The sequence below is a fragment of the Mya arenaria genome, chromosome 10 (assembly GCF_026914265.1).
Source record: "Mya arenaria isolate MELC-2E11 chromosome 10, ASM2691426v1".
Lineage (NCBI taxonomy): Eukaryota > Metazoa > Mollusca > Bivalvia > Myida > Myidae > Mya > Mya arenaria.
The window spans coordinates 41403797-41427043 of NC_069131.1; the positions used below are offsets into that span (position 1 = coordinate 41403797).

General features: G+C 34.4%; 1 protein-coding gene across 7 annotated transcripts in view; it reads left to right on the forward strand.

The window, feature by feature from the left end:
* The first annotated feature begins 223 nt into the window (after nucleotides 1-223).
* LOC128205437 (receptor-type tyrosine-protein phosphatase kappa-like) overlaps nucleotides 224-23247 on the forward strand; it is a 28655-nt gene continuing 5631 nt past the window's right edge. The window contains exons 1-16 of one of the 7 annotated variants that reach the window (XM_052907060.1): nucleotides 273-337; nucleotides 3115-3268; nucleotides 13429-13510; nucleotides 13749-15377; nucleotides 16232-16346; nucleotides 16610-16698; nucleotides 17326-17487; nucleotides 17685-17842; nucleotides 18138-18225; nucleotides 18472-18539; nucleotides 19141-19177; nucleotides 19664-19767; nucleotides 20142-20267; nucleotides 21622-21770; nucleotides 22171-22306; nucleotides 22869-22997. In XM_052907060.1, coding sequence (XP_052763020.1) covers nucleotides 3242-3268; nucleotides 13429-13510; nucleotides 13749-15377; nucleotides 16232-16346; nucleotides 16610-16698; nucleotides 17326-17487; nucleotides 17685-17842; nucleotides 18138-18225; nucleotides 18472-18539; nucleotides 19141-19177; nucleotides 19664-19767; nucleotides 20142-20267; nucleotides 21622-21770; nucleotides 22171-22306; nucleotides 22869-22997 — 3099 coding nt within the window. In that variant the 5' untranslated portion in view covers nucleotides 273-337; nucleotides 3115-3241. Of the gene's footprint in view, nucleotides 338-2950; nucleotides 3269-3611; nucleotides 3674-13130; nucleotides 13198-13428; nucleotides 13511-13748; nucleotides 15378-16231; nucleotides 16347-16609; nucleotides 16699-17325; nucleotides 17488-17684; nucleotides 17843-18137; nucleotides 18226-18471; nucleotides 18540-19140; nucleotides 19178-19663; nucleotides 19768-20141; nucleotides 20268-21621; nucleotides 21771-22170; nucleotides 22307-22868; nucleotides 22998-23247 lie in introns of those variants that run through there. The other 6 variants (XM_052907063.1, XM_052907066.1, XM_052907064.1 and 3 more) reach the window with 6 other exon arrangements.

Consider the following 23247-nt stretch of genomic DNA (forward strand, 5'->3'; position numbering starts at 1 on the left):
CGAAAATCGAACGGAAATTTGAAAATCTACGATCTGATATTTTTTTCAGCAACCTTATATCATTGGTTTGCAGATATCTACGCATAAAATTGCACTTTCCAAGACAAAAAAATAAAATGTAAAAATGGTAAGTCTGTGAGAGTGCGGCTTTAAATGAACTCAATACAAAGACATATCCTTAAACTGACTATTCTACATTGATAACAGTGGTCAGTCATGTGTACGATGGAGTTTATTTCTCACTGTTTGGGTACCTGTATTAAATTTGGTTTGTTATTGGTGTAGTACAGCTGAGGAGATATAAATATGATCATCGAACGTTTTACGGATTTGAAGGGTATGTTCTCCTTTTGCATCAACAAAACTCATTTTGTCATAATTATGATTGGCAAAATTCATAAAGATAGTGACCAATTTCCGAGGTTTCATTCACCGAAAAACATTCCAGTGTTTAAAACTTTGTTGGTGAACATTATGTTTTAACAGTTAATTTAGTTACGTAAATATAGTGTATAAATTTTAACACGGATATAATCATTGATAATATGTCGTAAATATAAATTCTTTGAGAAAGTCCCTTTTAAATTTAAGTGAGAAACAAGGATATGCTCATTGATAATTTGTCGTTATAATTAGTAGAACTTCTTTGAGAAAGCCCCTTTTGCATTTTAAGAGGTGAACGAGGATGTGATTATTTGATATTTGTAAGTGCGATGAGTAGTCATATTACATTCACTATGATGTATTTCAATGCAATTGAAAAATATGGAGTACTCTTCATCATCATAATTGTTTAACGGTGACTCAGAAACGTTGGTTTGCGATACAAATACAACGTGATCAGGGCATGCAAAGAGAATAACTGTCTTAGCTCGAAACTTGTTTTATTAATTTTGAATAAGGTCACATAAAAAATGTTATACCGATTTTCAAGAAAAAAATATACGCGCGAGCGAGCTATAACAAAATAAAATTTTGTACTTATTTTTATTTCAATGATATGACAAAAGGCGATTTTGAAAAAAACAACAACACACATTTTAAATGCGTGCGAAAAGCTGTATCTATTATTTACTTTCACATATTTGATGCCAAACTCATTTTTCTCTGCTGTAAGCATATTATCATTAATTATACAGTACAGCATAAAATCAAATCACTATAGCAGTAGGCTAAAATTCTACCTTGTATTATAGTTTCATACGTTGCTACATTCTAAGTAGATTTCCCATCTGATTTCGTGTTTTTTCGATGTGCTAAGAAGCAGAACATATTTTGAAACTTCTGTATACAATCACACTTTCTGCTTTTAGAGGGCCTATGGTTCCTTTTCTGTGTAGCTTTATGAAATAAAATGGAATATAATCTCCTATTAGTCATGATATGTCAATGAATCTATGAAATTAAAGTCGGTAAAATTTCTACGTGCAGGCGCAAAATGAAAAAAAATACCGACAGATTTGCAAAAAATGTTCACTTTATGTCGAAAACCTTAATGTGCATTTAATGTTCATATGTCATGAGAATGAGGCAAACCAAGTGAAACTGTGTGAGTCTGTGCTGGATTCGTGTACCATTGATGCCTTTACTGAACTAATAAGGTATCCAATTGAGGAACAGTGTGTTCGCATATTTAAACTAGCGACTGAGAACGATGGTGAAAAATTAAATAATGTCAGGGTGGCATATTTCCTGAAACAAGCATTAAATAGAAACGTGGCGAGTGTGTTATAGCTTAAATAAAAAAAATGGACATTGTGTATTTAATGTCTACTGAGCATTAGTTATTGCAGCTATTGTTCTGTTTCACTGCAGTATATACATGAGCTTGTTGATAAAATATGAATTCAGTTGCATGTACGTTATTTCTATGACATGCACACTCTAATTGTTTTTGTTGTTGCGTAAATGCTTTATTTATCATTGAAATATGTGTTGTAAATACGTTCTGCTCTTCATTATTGGAGGAAATAAAAGTATATCTATGCATTTCGGAAAAAGAGGTGCGGTCAATGTAAGAACCAAATTATTAATCTGATGTTGCCTTAAATTCATAACAAACGTGGAGACTGCAGAGACACGCTTGAAAGCAAGTGTGTGTGTGTGTGTGCGTGCGTGCGTGCGTGCGTGCGTGCGTGTACGTTCGTGCGTCGAAATGTATATGTGTGTGCGTGTTACGTGTGCGTGCGTGCGTGCGTGCGTGAGCGTGTGTTAGTGTGTGCGTGTGTGCTTGCGTGCGTGATCACGTTCTTGTGTGCCTGTGTGCTTGCGTGCGTGCGTTAGTTGTCAGTGATTTTATAAAGTCAAAAAAGGAAAATATTGTATGAAAGGCACAATAAAATTTGATGATAAGATTAAACATATAAAACTGATTTTCTTTTTAAAATTAATAGCCACGTGGTCACAAACTCCCCCAGTTAATAAGCGCAGAAATATCGCTTTCTTATTTTAACACCAATCATATTTGCTTTTTTAAGATAATATGGCTTATAATATTCATTTTTTTTTTAAATCAGAGCAAAACAATTTTACGTTTCAGTTCAGTTTCAGTTAATGTAAGTCAATTAGTCAATTTATTGTTACATTAATGTTTTGTTTCATAAAATATCTGTCAGCAAGATCGACAGTGTGTTTTGATCCTGGGCATATATAGTGTTAGCAGAACCTTTGAAATTACACAATACGCATCTTAGAAAAGCATTTCATTGTTTAGTAAACTAATGTTTATAGTGTAGTTTAAATATATCTTGAAAACCAACTATAAACGACAATAATTTGTATAGATATATTTGTAGGGCAATTAAATAATAACTTAAGCGATATAAGGATAATAGTTTCAAATCAATATATCGAATCGAAGCAGGAAGTATTGCGCTTTAATTGGATAGACGAATAACTTAAACCACAATCATTGTAACGACGACCAAATACGTTCTTTTAACAGTGCAATTATTATATGCGATATAAAATCTTTCAATTGAGAAATATTAAATATTTCAGGTACATAACATAATTTACTTTATAACGCATAAAGCACAGTGGAATTCAAAACGGCGAATATTCATGAACCTTGAGTACGCTTTTCAAATATTTAAATGGAGTATCATGTTTCAGTGGTGTATTCAGCCCATTGCAAGCGGCTAAATACCAGTGTCGAAATAGTGTAAGGTGGATAGGATTGACAATGGTTGGGATTTTTTCTTCCTGTTTGAGAAATATTAATATAATATGACAGTCGTGAATGCGGATTGTTATGAAAAAGACTAAGGTGAGTGCCTCTTTACAATGTACTTATTTTTTGACGCGTTATGTTGACTGTTGAGTCATAATAATAAGAATAAAATTCAAAACTTGGAATCTTTTAATTTATTTAAGTAATTGACATCAGATTTTGACTTAAATGCCTCTTTAATCACCGTTAGTCTACCATAAAGTTACTTACTGTAAAATATATTAGAAAAATTATTTGCTTGATAATGAAATATAAACGCGGTGTAAGCGAAACTGCTTATTCTAGAAAGTTTAAACATTGATGAATGCATTTAATAATCAATTGTAATTATGTTTTATTCATGTGGCAATGCAAAACCGGAACCTAAAACATCTTTCAGCATATACACACATACATAGTAATGGTAAAAGGAATACATAGTGGATTATAACAACTTTTGAGGTAATTAGTATTGTATATTATACTGAGTATGATAATGATAAAGAGTGGCATAATTATTATTGATATCTGTAAGTGCGATGAGTATTCATATCACATTCACAATGGTTACAATAAATCTAATATGTGAAATAATTTTGGAATAATCTTATTGTTATAATTGTTTCATTGTGAATCAGGATCGTTGTGGGGTTTTTTGTGTGTCTTTTTGCTTTACAAAGTTTATATATAAAATATGCTATGGACGAAATTAGTTTGAATGGTTATATTTCCAAGAGCGTTGGATACTTACATATGCGGATGTTGATCAAGTAGTTCACGATTCTTGAATAACATATAATTTTGAAAACAATGTGTAAATCGGTGATTAGGTTGATACTAATAGCTAAATAAATTCAAAACTAGTTTTGTATATACTGTGAAATCATTAATGTTCGTGGGGCATTAATGTTCGTGGTTTTCGTGGGTTGGGTGATCCACGAATTCAAGATCCCACGAAATATAAACCCTTTATTCACTTTTTCAATTGCCTTGTTACGTACATACTCTAGTATATTCTTTACAGAGGTCGCAGTATACAGTGTTAAAACCTGTCTCACTGTATAACTTACGATCATTATTCTGTTAATATATTATAACTGCCTTTAACAAATAATGAACCAAATCAATTAAATGTGTTTTATGCAGCAAATGACAGTTATAAGCACGTGGTTAAACGTGTGCTGTTAATGAAAATCTCCAAGTTTACAATATGTGCGTGATGAGTGTCCATACTCGATTTTTTTATTTAATGAAATAATTAATCGATTACTAGTACATTGAAGGTTACTAAGCACCGAACGTGACAATATACGCACCTTTTCGGTGTTTTCACAGTTTGCAAAATTCTTAATTGGCATTCAATGGCTTCCCCTATCTGTATTTATGATCAGGGTACATCTTTTATTACCTTTATTCCCAATTAAATCGATAAGTGACATGAGTATATGCACTAATTGGCATGTCGTACCACATTAGCGAGTGTCATAAACCGAGTGACGTAGAAGACGGAAATCACGGGCCAGCGCGTGGATATTATGCAGACGATCGCATCTTCGATTTTTTTTTTCAAAAATGAAAATCCACGAATTCAAGTACCCACGAAATTGTTTTGTAATATTTATAAGACAATGTTTACAATGACTATTATCTTAGACTGAATTATACCAATAATACTAATGCATGCTTTGTACAAGAATATTTATATAAAGTCGGGTATTCATTCGGAATCAATTGAACAATATGGAGTGCCATTCTGTTCATAGAGCGTGCCCTCAATGCACGAGCAAATATGCATTGCTGTAGAGATTGATACATTGAACAGAGTCCGGCAGTACTAAAAGCAAAGAAGGTGCCTCGGTTTGGCTCAGTGTCTGTTGCTACGGCATTTTTCATAATTAGATGTAACATTGTAGTCGTTTCACGAATTCAGAGGTCGATCTTATTAGTTGTCATTGTATTAGTTTTTTTATTTATTCTATTTATTTGCTCTCCAAATTTTAACCGTGGCAGCTGCCTCGGTGTGCCTCAGTGTAGCTACGGCGCTGGTATATGTTAAAAACAAATATAAGGTCAATGAGCCATTTTCCGTCATGAATAACAAACATATATAACATATCTAAAATTTCAAACAGCTGGTGACCAGGAAATAAAACACATAGTTTAAAAAGATAGGTACAATATTGGCACGAGTAATTGCAAAAGCCGTTTCTTAATATAGTCATGCATAAACTTACACATGTAAGATGGATTAGGCCATTGTGTACAGTAATAACATTAACTAGTTTTCCCGGCTGTACGGTCAACCCACTCGCACTCGGCAAACCACTGTACATTGGTCAGTTCTTTCAAAAGTATAAATTAAGGATAATCGTATACACTAAAAACAGCAAAATCGTAAGTTGCAGTTTGTACATGAGAATAACAGCATGGTACAGTGATGTGTAGTTGGTACAAATGTTATAATTAAATTCAGCTTGCTAGAAAAAATCTTTATTTCTAAGAATACGTAATTTATCATGTATTTTAAATACTACTAGATGTCGCTGCTTAAATCAGAAACAGTAGTGTATAAAGGCATGGTTGCTCTTATGATTTGGTCAATCCCTCCCTACAGGTAACGGTCCAAAAATCTGCGCGGCCACCGTCCTGAAAATATCATTGCCAACAATTGTGAAAGAATGTTTATTGATAATTCCGATTCGTAACACGTTAACAAGTACTTGCCGAACAGAACATAAGTAGTTGTTTGTCTTCGACCGATTTTCATAATATGTAAATTTAAAACAATTATGATTTGATTTTAGCCCGTGTAATAATATTATTTGATATGTTTTATTCATATTCAGAATTCCCGCTGATTTTTGTTCTGAAATTTGAATGCCACATCTAGTCCAGTGGGTGTAGGCCATCCCACAGAAAACGAAGCTCCTTTCCGTGGAAAAAAGGATTTATTGTTATTTTATAGTTATTGAAGATTTTTTGCACATTGATCATTTACAAGAAGAACGTGTCCATGTGCGGATACGCCTTCTAAATTCCAGGTAGTTTTGAGAGCACGTTGTTTCATTCGGGATGACAATAGGCCCATATTTACAGGACAATTATCTAATAGAATGTGTTACGCTTTGATATCATAATTGTAAAAAAAGTACCTAATTGTAAAATAAAATTGTGTCGAAGACCGGGTTTGAACCCGTGTCGCCAAAATTGCAGTCTAGCGTCGTATCCACTGGGCCACGGCGGCTTACTCTCCATGGGTGACATAACTAAGCTATAAACCTGCCTCGGTAATATCACGTGATAACACCAACTAGCCAATCACGCATAAGGAATGAATTCTACCTGGTAGACATACCCAGTAATATTTTTTTATGGAAAAATACGAAATAACTGCTTAAATTGTAAACTTTGTGGTACTTCAGTTAGTAAGTTTCAATGCATTATACACATCAATGCCAAGTGTATGTCAGTTTTCGACAATTTTCTTCTCTTTTTTTCGCTATTTGATCATATGGAGTACAGCCCCTTTAAATGTACAAGGTTTCGACTATATTCTGGTGAGACGTATGTATTTTCCAATAGCGATGAATCCTAACCTTCTCAGATGTTATGTTCAAATCTAAATCATGTTTTAAGGCTTTATATTGAATCTTTTCTAACTTTCCTGTGTTGCTCTTAATACAAATATGCCTAATAACAGGACAGTTGTTGAAAATTGATCTGATATTTTTTTTAAAGATAATAAGCTCAGTATTGATTATCAACAATTGTTTAGTCTTTGGAGGATTGTCAGTTGCTTTTCTGCTATTTTGCAAATTGAAGAAATCGAGGCATCATTTTTTTATCTACCTCAGCTTCTAAAGGTTCAACTTGCTCTTCATAAAACAATAGTGTGATTTAATAATTTGGATTGTGATATATCTTTACCAGACTTTGAGCTGACTGAAACTGCTTGATATGTGTCAGGGTTAGCCTGAATTTAATTGGAAGTAAATAATTTAACAACTATGGCTACTTTCTTCTTCAAGAGTGGTCTTAACAACCGCAAGATTTTTATTACACACAAAAAGAGTATTGTCTTCTACATAGTTAAGGCTGCCGTTATGATAAAGTTGAAGTTGTCATTGAGATAGATGTTGAAGACTAGAGGCCCTTATATTGTAGCACGCCTGTCAGGATGGAGACCCACTCAGTGGTAATTTGACAAAGTTTAACCCGTTTGTAAGATAGCTGTGGATATGTTTGCATGCTGGAGCTAAGAGATCACATTCATTAAGCTTGTCTAAGATGAGATAATGGGGCAGGTAGTCGAATGCTTTTGAGAGGTCTATTAGAACTGCACCTACATATTTGTTCTTATCTAGATTTTCCCAGGAATTTCACAAGCCTTAACAGGGTAGTTTGACATCCATATATCATTCTGAAAGCTGCCAGAAAAGAGTGAAAAATATAATTAAATTCAGATGCTCACTTATGACCTGTAATTTGGACATTGATGTTGAAACACTGACTGGTCATTAGTTCATTTTTATAAAGGGGCCATCTTTCGTGAAAATAGGGTTTCCCAGTGCCTATCATAAGCTTATTTGTAATGATCCTTCGCTTCTCTTTTGACCTTGGTTTAACGATTTCTGAACTTTGTGAAGATTTTAACAGTTTGCCATAATCTTCTGTTTTCTGTTATAGGTGTTTCTTGCTTGAAGAGCCTTGTAAATAAGTTTACAGTACCTAGAGTTCGAACTATGTTAGGTGGTGGATTCCTTTTTGGGGTTCTCTGTTTTACTGGGTTATACTCGTCAATGACTTGTTTCAATAGGTGTCAGTGAGCCCAATATACAGCTGACATCGACGGTTTGCGATACAAGCACAGAATACCTCTTCTTAGGCTCTTAAGTTGATCAATTTCCTAGGTCGCTGTGGCGTTAAAAGATCTGGGGAGATCGGCTTATGTGAAGGCCATCAGTCCTCCGCCATGACAGTTGCAAAATCGTCTGCCTAGCCTGTATTCGCCTGCAGTGAAAAGGTTGTTGTTGAAACCCTAATCCAGTTTTGTTTTAGCAATTACGAGCAGATTTGAAAGTTAATCATCAAGACTTTTTACGAATGTCATGGAATTGGTATCGTTTGCCTTTAATATTAAGGCAGCTTAGCACCGGACGTGTATTGTGTTCATTTTTGACATCTTTGAGAATTTCAAATAAATCTTTAGAGTCACTGTTCGTGATGCAAGATAATACAGAATCATCAGTCATAGAGGTTGTGGTACCGCTATGGTGTCTTCGCTAGGTTTGAGCCAGTCTTTTTAGGAATCTGAAATGAAATGAGTCATTAATATCTAAAATCTGCTTGCAACTGTCAGTGCAACTGTCAGTGGCAGTTGACTTTTTGTACAAGAAAAGTTACACGTAGTTGTATTGGTAAACACAATTCTGTTGAAATTCTGTCACTTAAGCACTACAATAAGGAAGCTTTTCAGCAAAGCCTGATTGGTACTGACTGGAGTCATGTGCTATTATGTGATGATGTAAATATTGCCTGGTCATATTTTAAATCTACTTTTTTGTCCGTTTTAAATTCCATTGCACCAGTCAAGCAGGTCCGCATTAAGCAGAGAACAGAGGCTTGGATTGATAATGAGGTTCTTCAGAGTATTAAGGCTAGAGATAAGGCTTTTCAGAAATATAAGAGAAGTAAAACTGAGGAAGATTTATGTATGTTTAGAAAATTAAGAAACTATGCCCAAACATGTATTACAAATGCAAAAAAAAGAATTATTTTAAGAAACACACTTGAATGTAATAAAAATGATTCAAAGTCTATATGGAAGAGCCTTAAACAGCTTGGTTTGCCTTCCAAGAACAGCCAGTCCTCTTCCAGCATTGGTTTAAATGTTAATGGTGAAATATGTTTTGATAAATCCAAGGTAGCTGAAGCTTTTAATGTCTTTTACACAACTGTTGCTGCAAACCTTGTTGATAAACTGCCAAAGTGTGTAAACAGATTTGGCAGAAATTTTGTTTTTCAATATTATTCGTCCAAAGGTGTAAAACCAAACAGTTTTGGTACTTCAATAGTTACAGAAAGTAAAGTATCGAAATTCTTGGACAGCCTTAGCTCCAACAAGGCAACTGGTCGTGATGGTATTCCCTCGAAGTTTGTTAAGGACTCATCAAACATTATAGCAAACCCCCTTGCACAAATAATTAACCTATCCATCATTCAAGGAGTCGTACCAGATGACCTTAAGTCTGCACGTGTTGTTCCTTTGTTTAAGAAAAACGACAAAACTGAAGTTGGGAATTATCGTCCAGTCTCCATTTTAAACATCATATCTAAGGTCTTAGAAAAGGTTATATATGACCAAGTTGAGGAATATTTGACAAACAATGAACTTCTGTATAGTTTACAGTCCGGTTTTAGACGTTCTACTGAGACATGCCTCTTTCATTTGACCGATTACCTACGTTTTAATATGGATAAAGGAAACCTTGTTGGCATGGTGCTCATAGACTTACAGAAAGCGTTTGATACGGTCAACCATGATATTTTTCTAATGAAACTTAAAGCCATTGGTCTGAACGAGTCAACAACACGATGGTTTTCCTCATACCTGTCCGACCGTCACCAACTTGTTTCAGGCTCTGGTACTTTATCCTCTCAATCAAAGGTCACATGTGGTGTCCCACAAGGATCAATATTAGGTCCACTTTTATTTTTAATTTACGTGAATGATATGCCAGCTGTTGTCAGAAATAAGCTGCTCCTATACGCCGATGATTCCGCAATTTTAGTGTCAGGCAAAAGTACAGAAGATTTAGAGTCTAGCCTTTCTGAAGAATTAGAACTTGTTAGTGAGTGGCTTATCTGTAATAAGCTATCTCTGCATTTGGGTAAAACAGAAACTATTTTATTCAGGTCAAAACAGAGGCTTAAATCTAAAGGCAATCTAAACGTGACTTGCAAAGGTTTGCCAATTGAATGTAAAACTTCAGTAAAATATTTAGGCGCAGCCATTGATAATTGCTTGTCTTTTGAGGACATGGCTAGGTCGGTCATGAAAAAGGCAAATACAAGGTTAAAATTCTTATTTAGGAAGCGTGAGTACCTTACCCAGCACACAAAAAGGTTACTGGTCATGTCCCTTATTCAGTGCCATCTAGACTTTGCCTCTACCATCTGGTTTTATTCTGTTAACCAAGACTTGCGTAATAAGCTTCAGGTCACACAAAACAAACTAATGAGATTTGTTTTAAATTTAGAATCTAGGTCCTACATTGGAAAATCTCAGTTTAATTGTCTTAACTGGTTACCTGTGGACAAAAGGGTTGATTTTATAACTCTTTGTCATGTTTTTAAGATTCATTCCAAATTGACCCCTTCATATCTAAGTGAACATTTTAACCCCGTTAGTGTGGCACACAATTATAAAACTAGATTCAGAATGTCCGCTACATCTCAGGGCACTGATTTTATGGATAGTAGGCGTTTTTCATATCCAAAGGTCAATAGTTTTGGTAAGAAATCCTTTGCTTACCGAGGATGCTCACTATGGAATGATCTCCCTAAGGAAATAAGGTTCAGCAAGTCTTTGAAGTCTTTTAAATCTTCCCTTAAAACATATTTGTTGGACTAGGGCTGTTCATATATCATGTATTTTATATTGTAATAGAAAGGTTCATGTCCAAGGTAATCTCACATGTTTAATTTAGCATACCTATTATTCATGGATATTTATGTCTTGTTTTATTGTCCATTGTTGAATACATTCTGTTAATCTAGTATTTGAACAGCACTTCAATTGTGATACACTGTGATACTTCTTATTGTACCTAACATATTATTATTTATATTTAAATATGCAATACAATTAATACATAATCAGTCTTCTTCTGTTTTTTTTTTTTTGTTTTTTGTTTTTTTTTTAATTATAATTTCTTAATAGCATGTCTTCCTATGTCAACTAGTTTGTTATATAAGGACCACAATGGAAATAAGGGATTATCAATCCCTTTTTTGTGTTATCCTTAGATATATAATGTAGTTAACATGGATATATTTTATTCCTGATATTATTTATCATGTGTTTAATTCCATGCTATGTACATTTTATGCTGAAATAAATCTATCTATCTATCTATCCTTGTCCATCTTGTCCAGATTTGTTATCTTTCCGAAGATTAGTCTGAAAAATAAAGACAATGATTATATTCAAGGCGTATGGCACAAGGGGGACATGCTAGATAGTTAATGTAGAAATTGATATTTCCTATAAATTTCCTTATAGTCTAAGATGTTAAATATATTTAAATCTAAACGCTATTCAGTTAAGACGTAGGTCTGGTGTAAGACCGCATAATTCAGCTGTAAAGGGAAAGGAGGCTCGTCTTGTTTCTGTGATAAACGAAAAGCATTTGACTGCGTTTGGCATATGGGTCTGTAGTCCAAACCGCATGGTATCGTCATTTGTAAAAATATACTCATTTGGCTGGCTTCTTAGTACCTTAATGAAAGGAAACAACAAAGTTTTTTCCGCTAACCTTCGTTCGATAAAAGGATCAATGCTATGCCCGCTACTTGATATCTCATCTTTATAAACGACAGAGTTCGAGCCTCTGTCACACTTTTTGCTGTTAATAAAAGCTTGTGCATGGTCGTAGACAGCCCTGTGAATGCTGGCTCTGTTCTAAACGCTGATGTGAGAAAGATATGTAAATGGACGGGTACTTAGTAAATTTCCTTTATTGCACAAACTACTAATTCCATGAACTATCCCAGAATTATGTTGGTAAGGACCTTTAAACGACTGTTGTTGGTCTTCCCATATTTACTTTATCAAAGTGCAGACATTAGTTCGCATAAATTTCTCACATGACTTTTAATTTTTGACATCTGCACTGCAATCGAAAAACAGGGTATGGGAAAGTCCAAACACGAGGCGGCAATAATTATCACCGGTGCAACTGAATTGGTCTAAATAGAGAAGCTATACACTGATATTAATTGGCAGGCCCTATTCGAGATCTGAGAGGGGTACAACCACAAACTTATCGTTTTGTTTAAAATAACAAAATAGTATATGTCCGCTTTATCTTCGGAACTTTGTACCAATACGCCTGATAGGGTCCAGATGTATTATTAGAAACACAACACACATTCAACTCTTCCAACTAAAGTTCTCTAATTCCCTCCTCTATCCGGACTTGGAACTCTTTCGCCAATTCAGAGGTCTGCCGATTCAGTACAGTACAGCAGTTCAAAATGCTTTTCTATATATAGAAATTTCATAATCTGTTTATACCGTACCTAGGCACATACAAATCATTATCACTAAGTTGTGACTCGTATGATAAGTCTCGCATGGATATCACAAGAATGTTTTTGTGGAGAATTATAATCGACTCGTCATTTCCGTGAATATGGTTACTATTGAACTGTAACTTACGATTTTCAGATTCTATAAACTTTAATATGTTTACGTTCGTAAACTCCTATATTGATACCGCAAAAAGGTTCCGCAGAGTTCGTGTTTGCCCTGTGTAACTGTACACGTGCTTTACCATCAGTAGGGGTGCTAGTATTCACAATATGTAATTATGTATATATGGAAAATTTTGAAAAATCTTTTCTTCAGAAACAATTGGCACGATTTAAAAATATTTTCACAGACCCTTTTATCAATCTATTTATTTTTACTGTTTTTTACCGATCGAATTCTTATGCGCTTGTATTGAATTTATATTTTATACTCTACTTCTTCATGAAATAACATGTTTCAACTAAGGCGCATGCCTATTCTGTATAAATGCCTAATTGTCAATTATCAAATTTACCAGAATTATCATATCCCCTTGAGACATTGACAAACGTCAAAAAATTATAAGTAATATACTAGACATAATCATGAGCATTGTCTACAAAGGTATTCGCGTGGTGCGGAAAAAAAACATCCTTCAAAGCGTTGGAAATACCGGAAAACGTTGTGGAGAGTATGCTATTTAAACCTATCTGTTTTACAAAGATCTAGTGATATAATTAAAATCAATTATTTAATCTTTCTAAAATAACATCAAACTTGTTTTTTTCCTAGATCCATTTAATGTTAAGTTGAAATCCTTTTATTTATTGGAAACACACTATCCCTTGTTTTCGAAAAAAGAGAATGAAAATAAAATAAACTTATCCTAAATCTCCACTAATCTCCATTATGACTGTTGCAGAAAGCGTTTCGAGAACACTACCAAGGCAGAATGATATTTCAGGTTTTGGCTATTCTGTGCGGTGTACGATTATGTATGGCAGGTAGTTAAAATATTATGTAAAAAAGTGATAAATATTATACGTCATGTATTTGTTTTTCAATTAAGCGTTAGATAAGTATGGCAACATCTAATTCAAATTATTATGTTTGAAACAAATTGCTTACAGTGACGACTGTTTCAAATTCTTCTAAATCTGTTTTACGTGAATATTGTATGATATCAATAATATTGCTTATAAATATTGTTTAAGATTATTTACGCGCATTTATTTTATTTAGCTACGGCAATTATAGACCACCAGCCGGTGGATTGCACCCCTGTCTGTGTTTGCTGTAAGGGAGGGGCGGCAAATTGCTCCTATCATTTTACTTATGGCGATGATTATTGTCATGACGGTTGTGTTGATACAATTTATGGAAATAAATGTCACAACCCATGTCCTGGTAACTGCTATAAATGCTCCCAAAAAACTGGCGAAACATGTCAAACCTGCAGGGCTGCATTTTATGATAAAGACAATTTGTGTAACAAGAACTGTTCAGTCGGATGTGATGGTGGATCATGTAAAAATGATGGAGCATGCAGTCCATGTAAAGCAAATTTTTATGGAAATAAATGCGACACATGCAAGCAAGGATTTACTGGATCATCTTGCAAGACATGTATAACTGGATATTTTGGAGACGAATGCACGAAATGCCCTGTCGAATGTTATAATGGCAATTGTATGAATAATGGAACCTGCTATCAATGCATTGATAAATATTACGGGGCATACTGCAATTTGAATTGTTCTATAGGTTGCAGTGGTGGAACTTGCACTCAAAACGGTTCATGTAACTGCACAGTCAATTTTACTGGTACAAAATGTGAAACCTGTATAAAAGGGAGATATGGAAACGAATGTGAGCATGAGTGTAGTGTGGGTTGTTCAACGTCAACATGTGACAAAAACAACGGCTTCTGTAGTTGCCGAACTCATTTTACCGGCATTACTTGTGAACAATGCGAAGTCAGCTATTACGGACAATCATGCGATTTACATTGCTCGGAAAAGTGCCTGGCACGGACATGCTCGAGAAAGTATGGGAATTGCACAGATGGTTGCGTAGATGGATATTCGGGTAACAATTGTACGACATATTGTGATTCGAAATGCGCGGCATGTGAACAGTCTGATAGATCAATCTGCACATCGTGTTTAAATGCATATACTGGACCTTCATGCATTTGCCCTCCGAACTGTATCTGTAGCGAAAACAGTGAAGAATGTGGACGTTGTTCAAGTCAATGGTTACGTCCTCAATACCAATGCAAATGTCATACGAAGCATTGCCAGGATAATGATTGCAACGCGTGTCTGAACAATACATTCTTTGTTGATAGCAGCGTGTCCGCATGTTGTGAGTGCCCTCCAAACTGTAGAGGTGGTTCCTGCATAACAGGACCCATATGCCCAGACGGGTGTGAGGATGGATTTTATGGAATGAACTGTTCTCTAAGATGTTCAACATTGAATTTTGAATGCGCTAAATGTAACCAGATTGGTGGGATATGTCTGAAATGCAACAATAGGTTTTATCCACATGCAAATGGAAGTTGCATTAGTTGCAATAGCAACTGTAGAAATATGCAGTGTCATCAAGAGACTGGAATCTGTGATGCATGTTTTAATAACACTTTTTATGGTTCGTATTGTAACGAATCATGCAGCTCCTCATGCTCTGAAAGCAAGTGTGATCAAAACAGTCATTGTCTGTTTGGTTGCAAAGGCAATTTCTTCGGGGATCAGTGTCAAACAATCTGCCCTCATAATTGTCAGAAAAGTGGTACAGAAACCATATGTAAAGGCGATGGAAACTGCAAATTTGGCTGCGTCGATGGCTACGAAGGCGATGACTGCACAGGTAAGAATATGATATCTAGTATTCGTAACATATTATTCTAATGCTTTAATCTAGAAAATTTACTTTCATTGTTTTCAACGTAACAATATTTAATGATTTATATTTCATTTTATTTTCGGTTTTGCATTGATAAATTATTCATACTTTATATGTTAAAAGTATGGCATTAGTTTTATATCAACATTTAAAAAGGATACAACAATAGAAAGCAAATGCTCATACAATGAAACAAGCTATGGTAACTATATCTCAACACAATAACTGATTGCTGATAAAGAGAACATAAGGAATACAATTTTATCAAGATATCCATAGAAATGAAAAATTCGAGCCTATGAAAGTTCTTTAAGTGAAGCCTGTTACGCTTGATTTATATTCAACACTAACATTGTATTCTATATATTCTTCCATTGAATCTTTTTACTAAGTTTCAAAATATGAAAGAGACAGGTTTTTCTTGAATAGTGCTTTAAGCGCTTTGATTTTGTGCTAATTCCTAAACTAGTACATGAGTGTCTTATTATGCACGTCTACATAAAACGTTTACTGCATTTTCAGACAATTATTGTTACAGTGTTCTAGTTTAAGTATAAATATTGATGGTCAGTTTCTTATCGTTCTACATGTTCAATATGTTGACACTAAAAACTAATATCGGCTGCTTGTTACCTTCGATGTTATGTACTAGTCTTTGTTGATAGATTAGAGCTTCAATAAATATTTCGTTATTAGAAATAAACGATGGCATATCAACATTTATTGCATAAACCTAAATTTCTACTACGGACTGTTATTCAGCTAATATTTGTGCGATTATGGGTTGAACCTGTATGCTCAATTATTCAAATTTATAGTTAAACAAGAGAAAGTAACAGCTGGACCACCAGTAGGAGCTATTGCTGGAGGTGTTGGTGGTGGAATTGTAGTCATCATTGCAGTGGCTGCTGCATTAGTCTTCTTTCGACGAAGGTATATGGTCTTGTTGTTGTTTATAATATTGCGTGCTTTAATTCCATCTTTGTTCGGCACTTGATAAGTATGTATGTATAATAAGTAGGTTCTTATCTGTTAATGGAAAAAGCCATTTACCAACATCTTGTATACTGAAAATTGATATGAAAACAATGATATGAATTTCATGCAATCACAAATAGAATGTGCTCAGATTGAATCACGATATAAATAATGTTAACTGATAACATTGTTTTGGTAACAAACTTCACTTTTAACAGATCCACTCGCCTTCCTGCCTCGCGCCAAACCAAGAGAAATGGTAATAAAACGTTCCAAGCTAACATTACCGACGAAAATAATAAAGAAAGTAAGTAACTAACATATTTATAATAGCTTAAGTGAATACGATATATGATCCGTAAATTTCTCAGAAAATATCCCGAAAAACTAAGGTTTTGATTATATTAACCAAATTAAAGGGGGGCAAAACACCAAGAGTGACAATTGCAAGAAGGCAAAGAAATTTGACAAAAACTTACATAAAATTAATATTGTTGTGTACAACGCATAGAATCTTATTTATTGGTGTATACATCGCGTATAGCCCATGTATATTTCGCAGTTTTAGCGTAATTATCCAATTCGAAATTCACTTGATTTGTCTTCCACGCAAATACCATTAGTTTTAGAAAAAGGGTCAATATAGCTATTTGTACTAATCACGTGACTTTTACAGGCTAACTATACACAATATTAACTTGGAAACCAATATGCGATATTTTCAAAAGGGTACACTGAGCTGAGGCAACGACAAAATAGTCTTTAAATCATGTAAAGTGATTTTATATTGTCCTCATATTAGCTCAACTTGACTATTCTACGCTTGTTTTGATAAAATACTGTATTTGCCGAGTTTGGGACCATCTGGTGTCTTGTCTTCTTTTTATAACAAGAACAATTCTTATATCTACCTTGAATGACTTGTTTTCATAAGCACAAGATCGGACATACTATAATGAGGGGCAGGTCAAAGGAGAATCAACAAAACCAATTCCAACGATTTCCCGGCCACCAGCAAACAAACCCAATGCTGCCAAGCAGCAATTATCTACACATGAGGAAACTGCATTTGAAAGCGAGATTGACCTGGAGATAGGTAAGCTTTACAACGAGGTTTGTAAGATATTAGTTTCTAGTGTTATTAGTGTGGTCTAAATTGTACACTATGTCGACAAATCTCAAAACATTTGTGTAAGTCGGTCCATTGTTTGAGTTCGCACTGTACATGTTTAATTAATGATGTGACATTGCCTTTATATTCACACTTTTTAATAAGTGCATTGTGTAATGTAGATGACAAGAGCAATGGGGCTCTTGAGTATTCTTCAAGAGATGATCAGACGTACTACAATGAACTAGGACCATCAACTAATAAGTCAAAAGTACACATTAATCAACTCCTCAAGTATGTGGACGGAAAGACTCATGATGCGTTTAGTGCAGAATTTGAGGTAAATGTCAAGGTTGATCGTATTACATGTACCACGGTTATTAGTAGAATGCATAAGAATGACATTGACATACTGATAATTCATAGTTCTAATGGTATATTCCTGAAAATAGTTAAAAACTTATCTATTTATAAGGTATAAATTTTAGAAAGTACCCTACGGGAACATTCAACTATAATATTAATATTTCTAAAACTTTGATTTAAGTCATAATTAAAACTTTGATTTAAGTCATAATATCCTCATTATTTGTTTTACTTACACATGTTAAAGTTAATTTTACACTTGCTTACAGAAATTTTCTCTCGGTCTTGTGAAGCCATATGTGGAATCGCAAAAGAGGGAGAACACGACTAAGAATCGATACAAAGGCATTTATCCATGTAAGTGATGATCATTGTTATTTCATATTGTTTGTGTCTAGTATGATAGTCGTACACAATAGTAACGATTTAGGACGCTTTGATCTTTGATGTTAAGGTAAATGAAACTGAATAATATTTATGTAGTAACCGTTGTTTTTCGTGTTAAACTCCTTTACTCATTTACAAATATTTAACTTCCAAAATGGGAATACTTTGATTGAACAACATTTCTTGACTTATTATTTTTTTCTTTGCGACCTTTAGACGATGATTCAAGGGTCAAGGTCACAGGCAGTGTTGGATCAGATTACATAAATGCCAGCTTTATCGACGTATGTAGCTATGCCGTTTTATTTATAACATTATAAGCTCGTCTGTTTTTTTGAGAGGAAAAAATAAGTATTGTCATTGCTTTGGTGTCATTGGAGTCGTCGGCTAAACATGTTTAACATTGGCCATGAATCGACCACAGTTTAAAATATGCAAATGCAACTTGGGACTCATATTGTCGTTGACAATAAGCACAATATGTATTTATGGCCCATAATTTTGACTTTTATAATCCATGAGTTATGCCTCTTATTAAATGAAAAACAACCACATTTGTGTCCGCTCCTCGGAGCGATTACTTTAAATGTTAAATGTTTAAATGTTTTGATAATCTAAAAGCAGAATCTAAGGCAACTAAACTTTAGTCTAAGGTAATTGTGCGATGCGATGGTTTCTGCAGACAAGTATTCAAGGAACACTTTACTGAAAATTTTATTTACGTGCTATTTTGTGCCTCTGTAAATAGAAAATGTTTTTTTTTACACTTCCTTGTTAAATGTTTTATTCTACAGGGAGATTCTATTTACACGCTGTCATCGTTTCTGAAGTTTGAGGAAAGAGTAAATAGAATATAATCAACCCGTTTATTTGTACCCTTTTCAGGGATATAAAAAGCCAAAGCAGTACATCGCCACCTTAGGTAAGAAGGAAAATGACATGTGATACTCATGTGATACTCACGGATTATGGGGGTTTTGTTAGATAGAATGTCATTATTAAAATGCATGCAATTCATTGTACTGCGTTTGTAAAAACAGCAGAAAAGTTGAATGCAATTGACAGACGTTAAAAAGCAATTATTTGAATTGAAGTTCATATTTGAAAGTGATACTGTACAATGAACATGGTGCAATCGGTATGAAAAACTTTCGCCCCGCAATATTGAAAAGGGATTTAATTAATTAAAACAGAAAATAAAAAAATATATATTAAAAGCCATTTGAGTCCAGTAAATTATTAGATTTAAACTAAACGACAGCAAGAAGCATTCAGCGTTCGTCCGTTTTATTAGTTTTAAATTAATTTAACAAGTAATTCAGCCATAAATGTATTATCGTTGGTAACACACTTCTTATATAAGTATTTAACAATATATAGACGCATAGATGGCATATTTCCATTTCAGGTCCAATGTCCCAACAACTGGACGATTTCAGCTTGTTTTGGAAAATGATTTGGCAACAAAGGGTTGAGAAAATTGTTATGGTTACCAATCTCATTGAACATGGAGTAAGTGCAAATAAACATTAATCATTTATGGAAATCATAAGATTCAGTCACTGTATACAATTTGATACAAAAAAAACGTTACTAACATGGAACTGTTAAAGACATACTAAGGCTACAGTTCGCACAATTTTTGAACGACGTCGTGCTGATAATTGAGTGAAAAAGGTTATTAAAACAGTCAAATTAGATACATTTTGTTCCTTACTGATTATTTATTTTTCTAAATGTACATTATAAGAAACTTCAGTGATCAGTGTAGAGTTTGGGTCTCATCGTAGTCGTGTTCTGGTAAAGACAAACTATTCTATTTAAAATGCTTATTGGTTTGATAATTCAACGTAGAGATATCATCAATTTTTGGTGTGCTACTTCAGACCCCTAAATGCGAGCAATACTGGCCAAACCCTGGGGCCAGTAAGATGTATGGTGAAATAAAGGTGGAGAGCCGCTCGGAGGATGAGTATGCTGAGTTTACAAGGCGAGCCTTAACGATGACCATGGTAAGAAACTGAACTAAGAAAGTTCATGCTTTTCCAAAAATATTTCTACTTAGTTGGTGTTGAGTCTTTATTAAATCGATTCTGATATGTTCATTGTTTGAAGAAGAACTGTAGCGTTTAATAAAGTTTTACTAAGGTTTATTATTAGGTTTATTAAAGTTTTATGTTTAAACGTACAATCCAACTCAATTTTGGTCTCTTGTTTGTTTGCATTGATTGTCCAGTACATTAACGTAAAAGGTTGAAAGTAGAGAGTATCATGCGAAATATCATCTTATACAAAAACGATTAGTTTCACATTTAAGACACGTTTATGAATAACCAGACTTCTGATAGGACTTAATTTATTTCATTAATAGTGTTTATCGTCAGCTAGAAGCATTTTGCAAAGGCTATCGAATTTATAAAGGTTTACTGTCAATATTGTCCGCAATGCTTCAGCGAGCTCATTGTAAACTAGCATACTTTAAACTTAAGCAGCTTAAAAGGCAAGCCGATTTTTATTCTTCCGGGTTTAAATAGACAAATTACAACCCGCTCATTGTAACAGAAGCCTTTTGTGACATCGCCAGTGCATAATAATTAGCCATATTATTTTGCTCTGCTAGATTTAGTTACAATTTATGTTGAAAGTGTTCGCATGAATTGTTAAATATGTTTTGACACGCATCTGATTTAATCAACTTAAGAATAAGATTATATTTTCTTTTGATTCAAGAAAATGATTTCTTTATATACTTTCTGTACAAAGTTTTATCAGTTCTACCACACAGTAAACTGACACGAGCGTAAACAATTATTGTTAGGACGATCACAATATGCGCCTCAATGACTGGATGCAATACATTTTACTCACTGAACATTGTTATTTAAACTGCCTACATTCAACCCCGCCCCCCCCCCGCCCCTAAAAAAACAAAAAAGCAACAACAACAACAGCAACAACAACATACTCACAGCCGTTTAAATCCCGCAATTGAGTACTGGGAAAGCCTTATTAAAATTATTTACTATGGATTACCTAAATGACAGACTTTGCACGGTTTGGAAAGTTTTTGCAATATGTACTCTAAATTGCATTTCATCGTCTGCAGATAGGGTTGGAATCCCTAATTTCATTGAAGTTCTTGGGGAAACTCTATTGAGCCAGATTTTTAAGGTTTGACGGTTGGAGGACCCTCAATTGTCAAGTATTCTCTTCTCGAAATAAAAGTTTGGTATACTCTATACAATATTAGGAATACATATTTCTCACGGAGGCCCTGAGATTTTTTTTACGCAATTTGACAGTTCTTAGCGGAGCAAAATATTATGCATACAACTAATGCATGCAATACAATCCATGTGCCTACAGGGGACCGAAGAAAGGACGTTGCACCATCTGCACTTCACGTGTTGGCCTGACAAAGCGATACCCGACGATGTAACCGCGATGATAGAGTTCCGACAGAGGGTTCAAAGTACGCCGAGTACTCTAAATGGACCAACGGTTGTGCATTGCAGGTTTGTTCAATTTCCAAATTATTCAAAATCTACGTTACTAAAATGCTCAGCTCCTAAGGTTATGTATACTCTTTTTCTCCTCATAGCCCTTGAATAGTCTTGAGATTATTTGATTGAATTATTACTCTATAATAATACGTTTTAAACATAAAATACAACAATGATGGCTCTTAAAAGGTTAGAACCTTGGTCAATGAATGTTTTAAGATGGCGGAAAGTTAATATTGAACTTCCTGGAAAAGGGTATTGCAAAAGGGCTTCACATTATAATGAACAAGTGGAAATGTACCCTTACAAGAGTGTGAGAAATACGTTTGTAATTATCAAGTGTAGGTGTTCATTCTGAATAAATTATAATTTTGTTTGATGCCACAGTAAATTATGTCCGTAACAATTACAGTGCTGGTGTCGGCAGAACAGGCACATACATTGCTCTGGACATCCTGACAAAAGAGGGTGAGGCGGAACGAGCCATTGATATCCCGGGATGTGTCCACAAAATGCGCCTGAACAGGCCGAATATGGTTCAGACATCGGTGAGATTCTAGGATGAGGTTTAATCATTGATTAGATTGGAGAATGCTATTACAATCAAACAATTGCAGAATTACCGTGCGAGTACAAAGCATAAACTAACTATGACTTTAAATCAGGATTGTATTTTGATAAATAATTGCTCATGTATTCTGCGATTTAATGCGTTGCACGATCATAACTTTTAACCATACGAATACGAATTATTGTTACTCAAAGTAGCATGTAGTTTTCAAAAATGTTCATTTGCTTGGTGCGCGTTCTCTTCCGAGTTTCCTTGATATTTGTGAGCATATATTAATACTTAAAACCGCATGTTTTGATGATATATACATACTAGCATGTCGACATAATATTCTTTTGTAATTTAACCCAAAATTGTGTATTTTAGACCTTTTATCTCCTCTAAATGTTTCGTTTTTGTTAACATGAGCTAAGACAGTATTTTCGTTTACCAAATAAATATAAATACCATCGGTAAGTGTCAAGTATCCTTTCGTCTATCCATCCAGGCGCTGTATTCAAATGACATTGACTCTTATTACTCTCAATATCTCGTAACAGGAGCAGTATCAGTTTCTGCACACAGCTGTGGTTTACTCGTTGACCTTCGACTGCAAGCAAATCAAGGGAGAGAACTTCGACCAGTTCATGAAACAAAACACTTTACAAGAACTGAATAGTCAGTTTAAGGTGGGTATCCTTGAACATAGGCATTCTGTTGATAAGAAGTATAGCCTGTCATCCAAAAGGTTTACTGTCCGTGTATACCGTGTAGAATTTTAAATAAAGAAACTCCAGTGGATGCCTTGAACGGGAACATGTACGATAAGGGGTCTTCAGGTTGTCTTTCTTAAGGAAAACATAAATGTACAAGTATAGCCTTTGTGTGTTCATAAGCGTTGTGAAAAATGATGATGCTGACCATTATGCACAAAAAGCA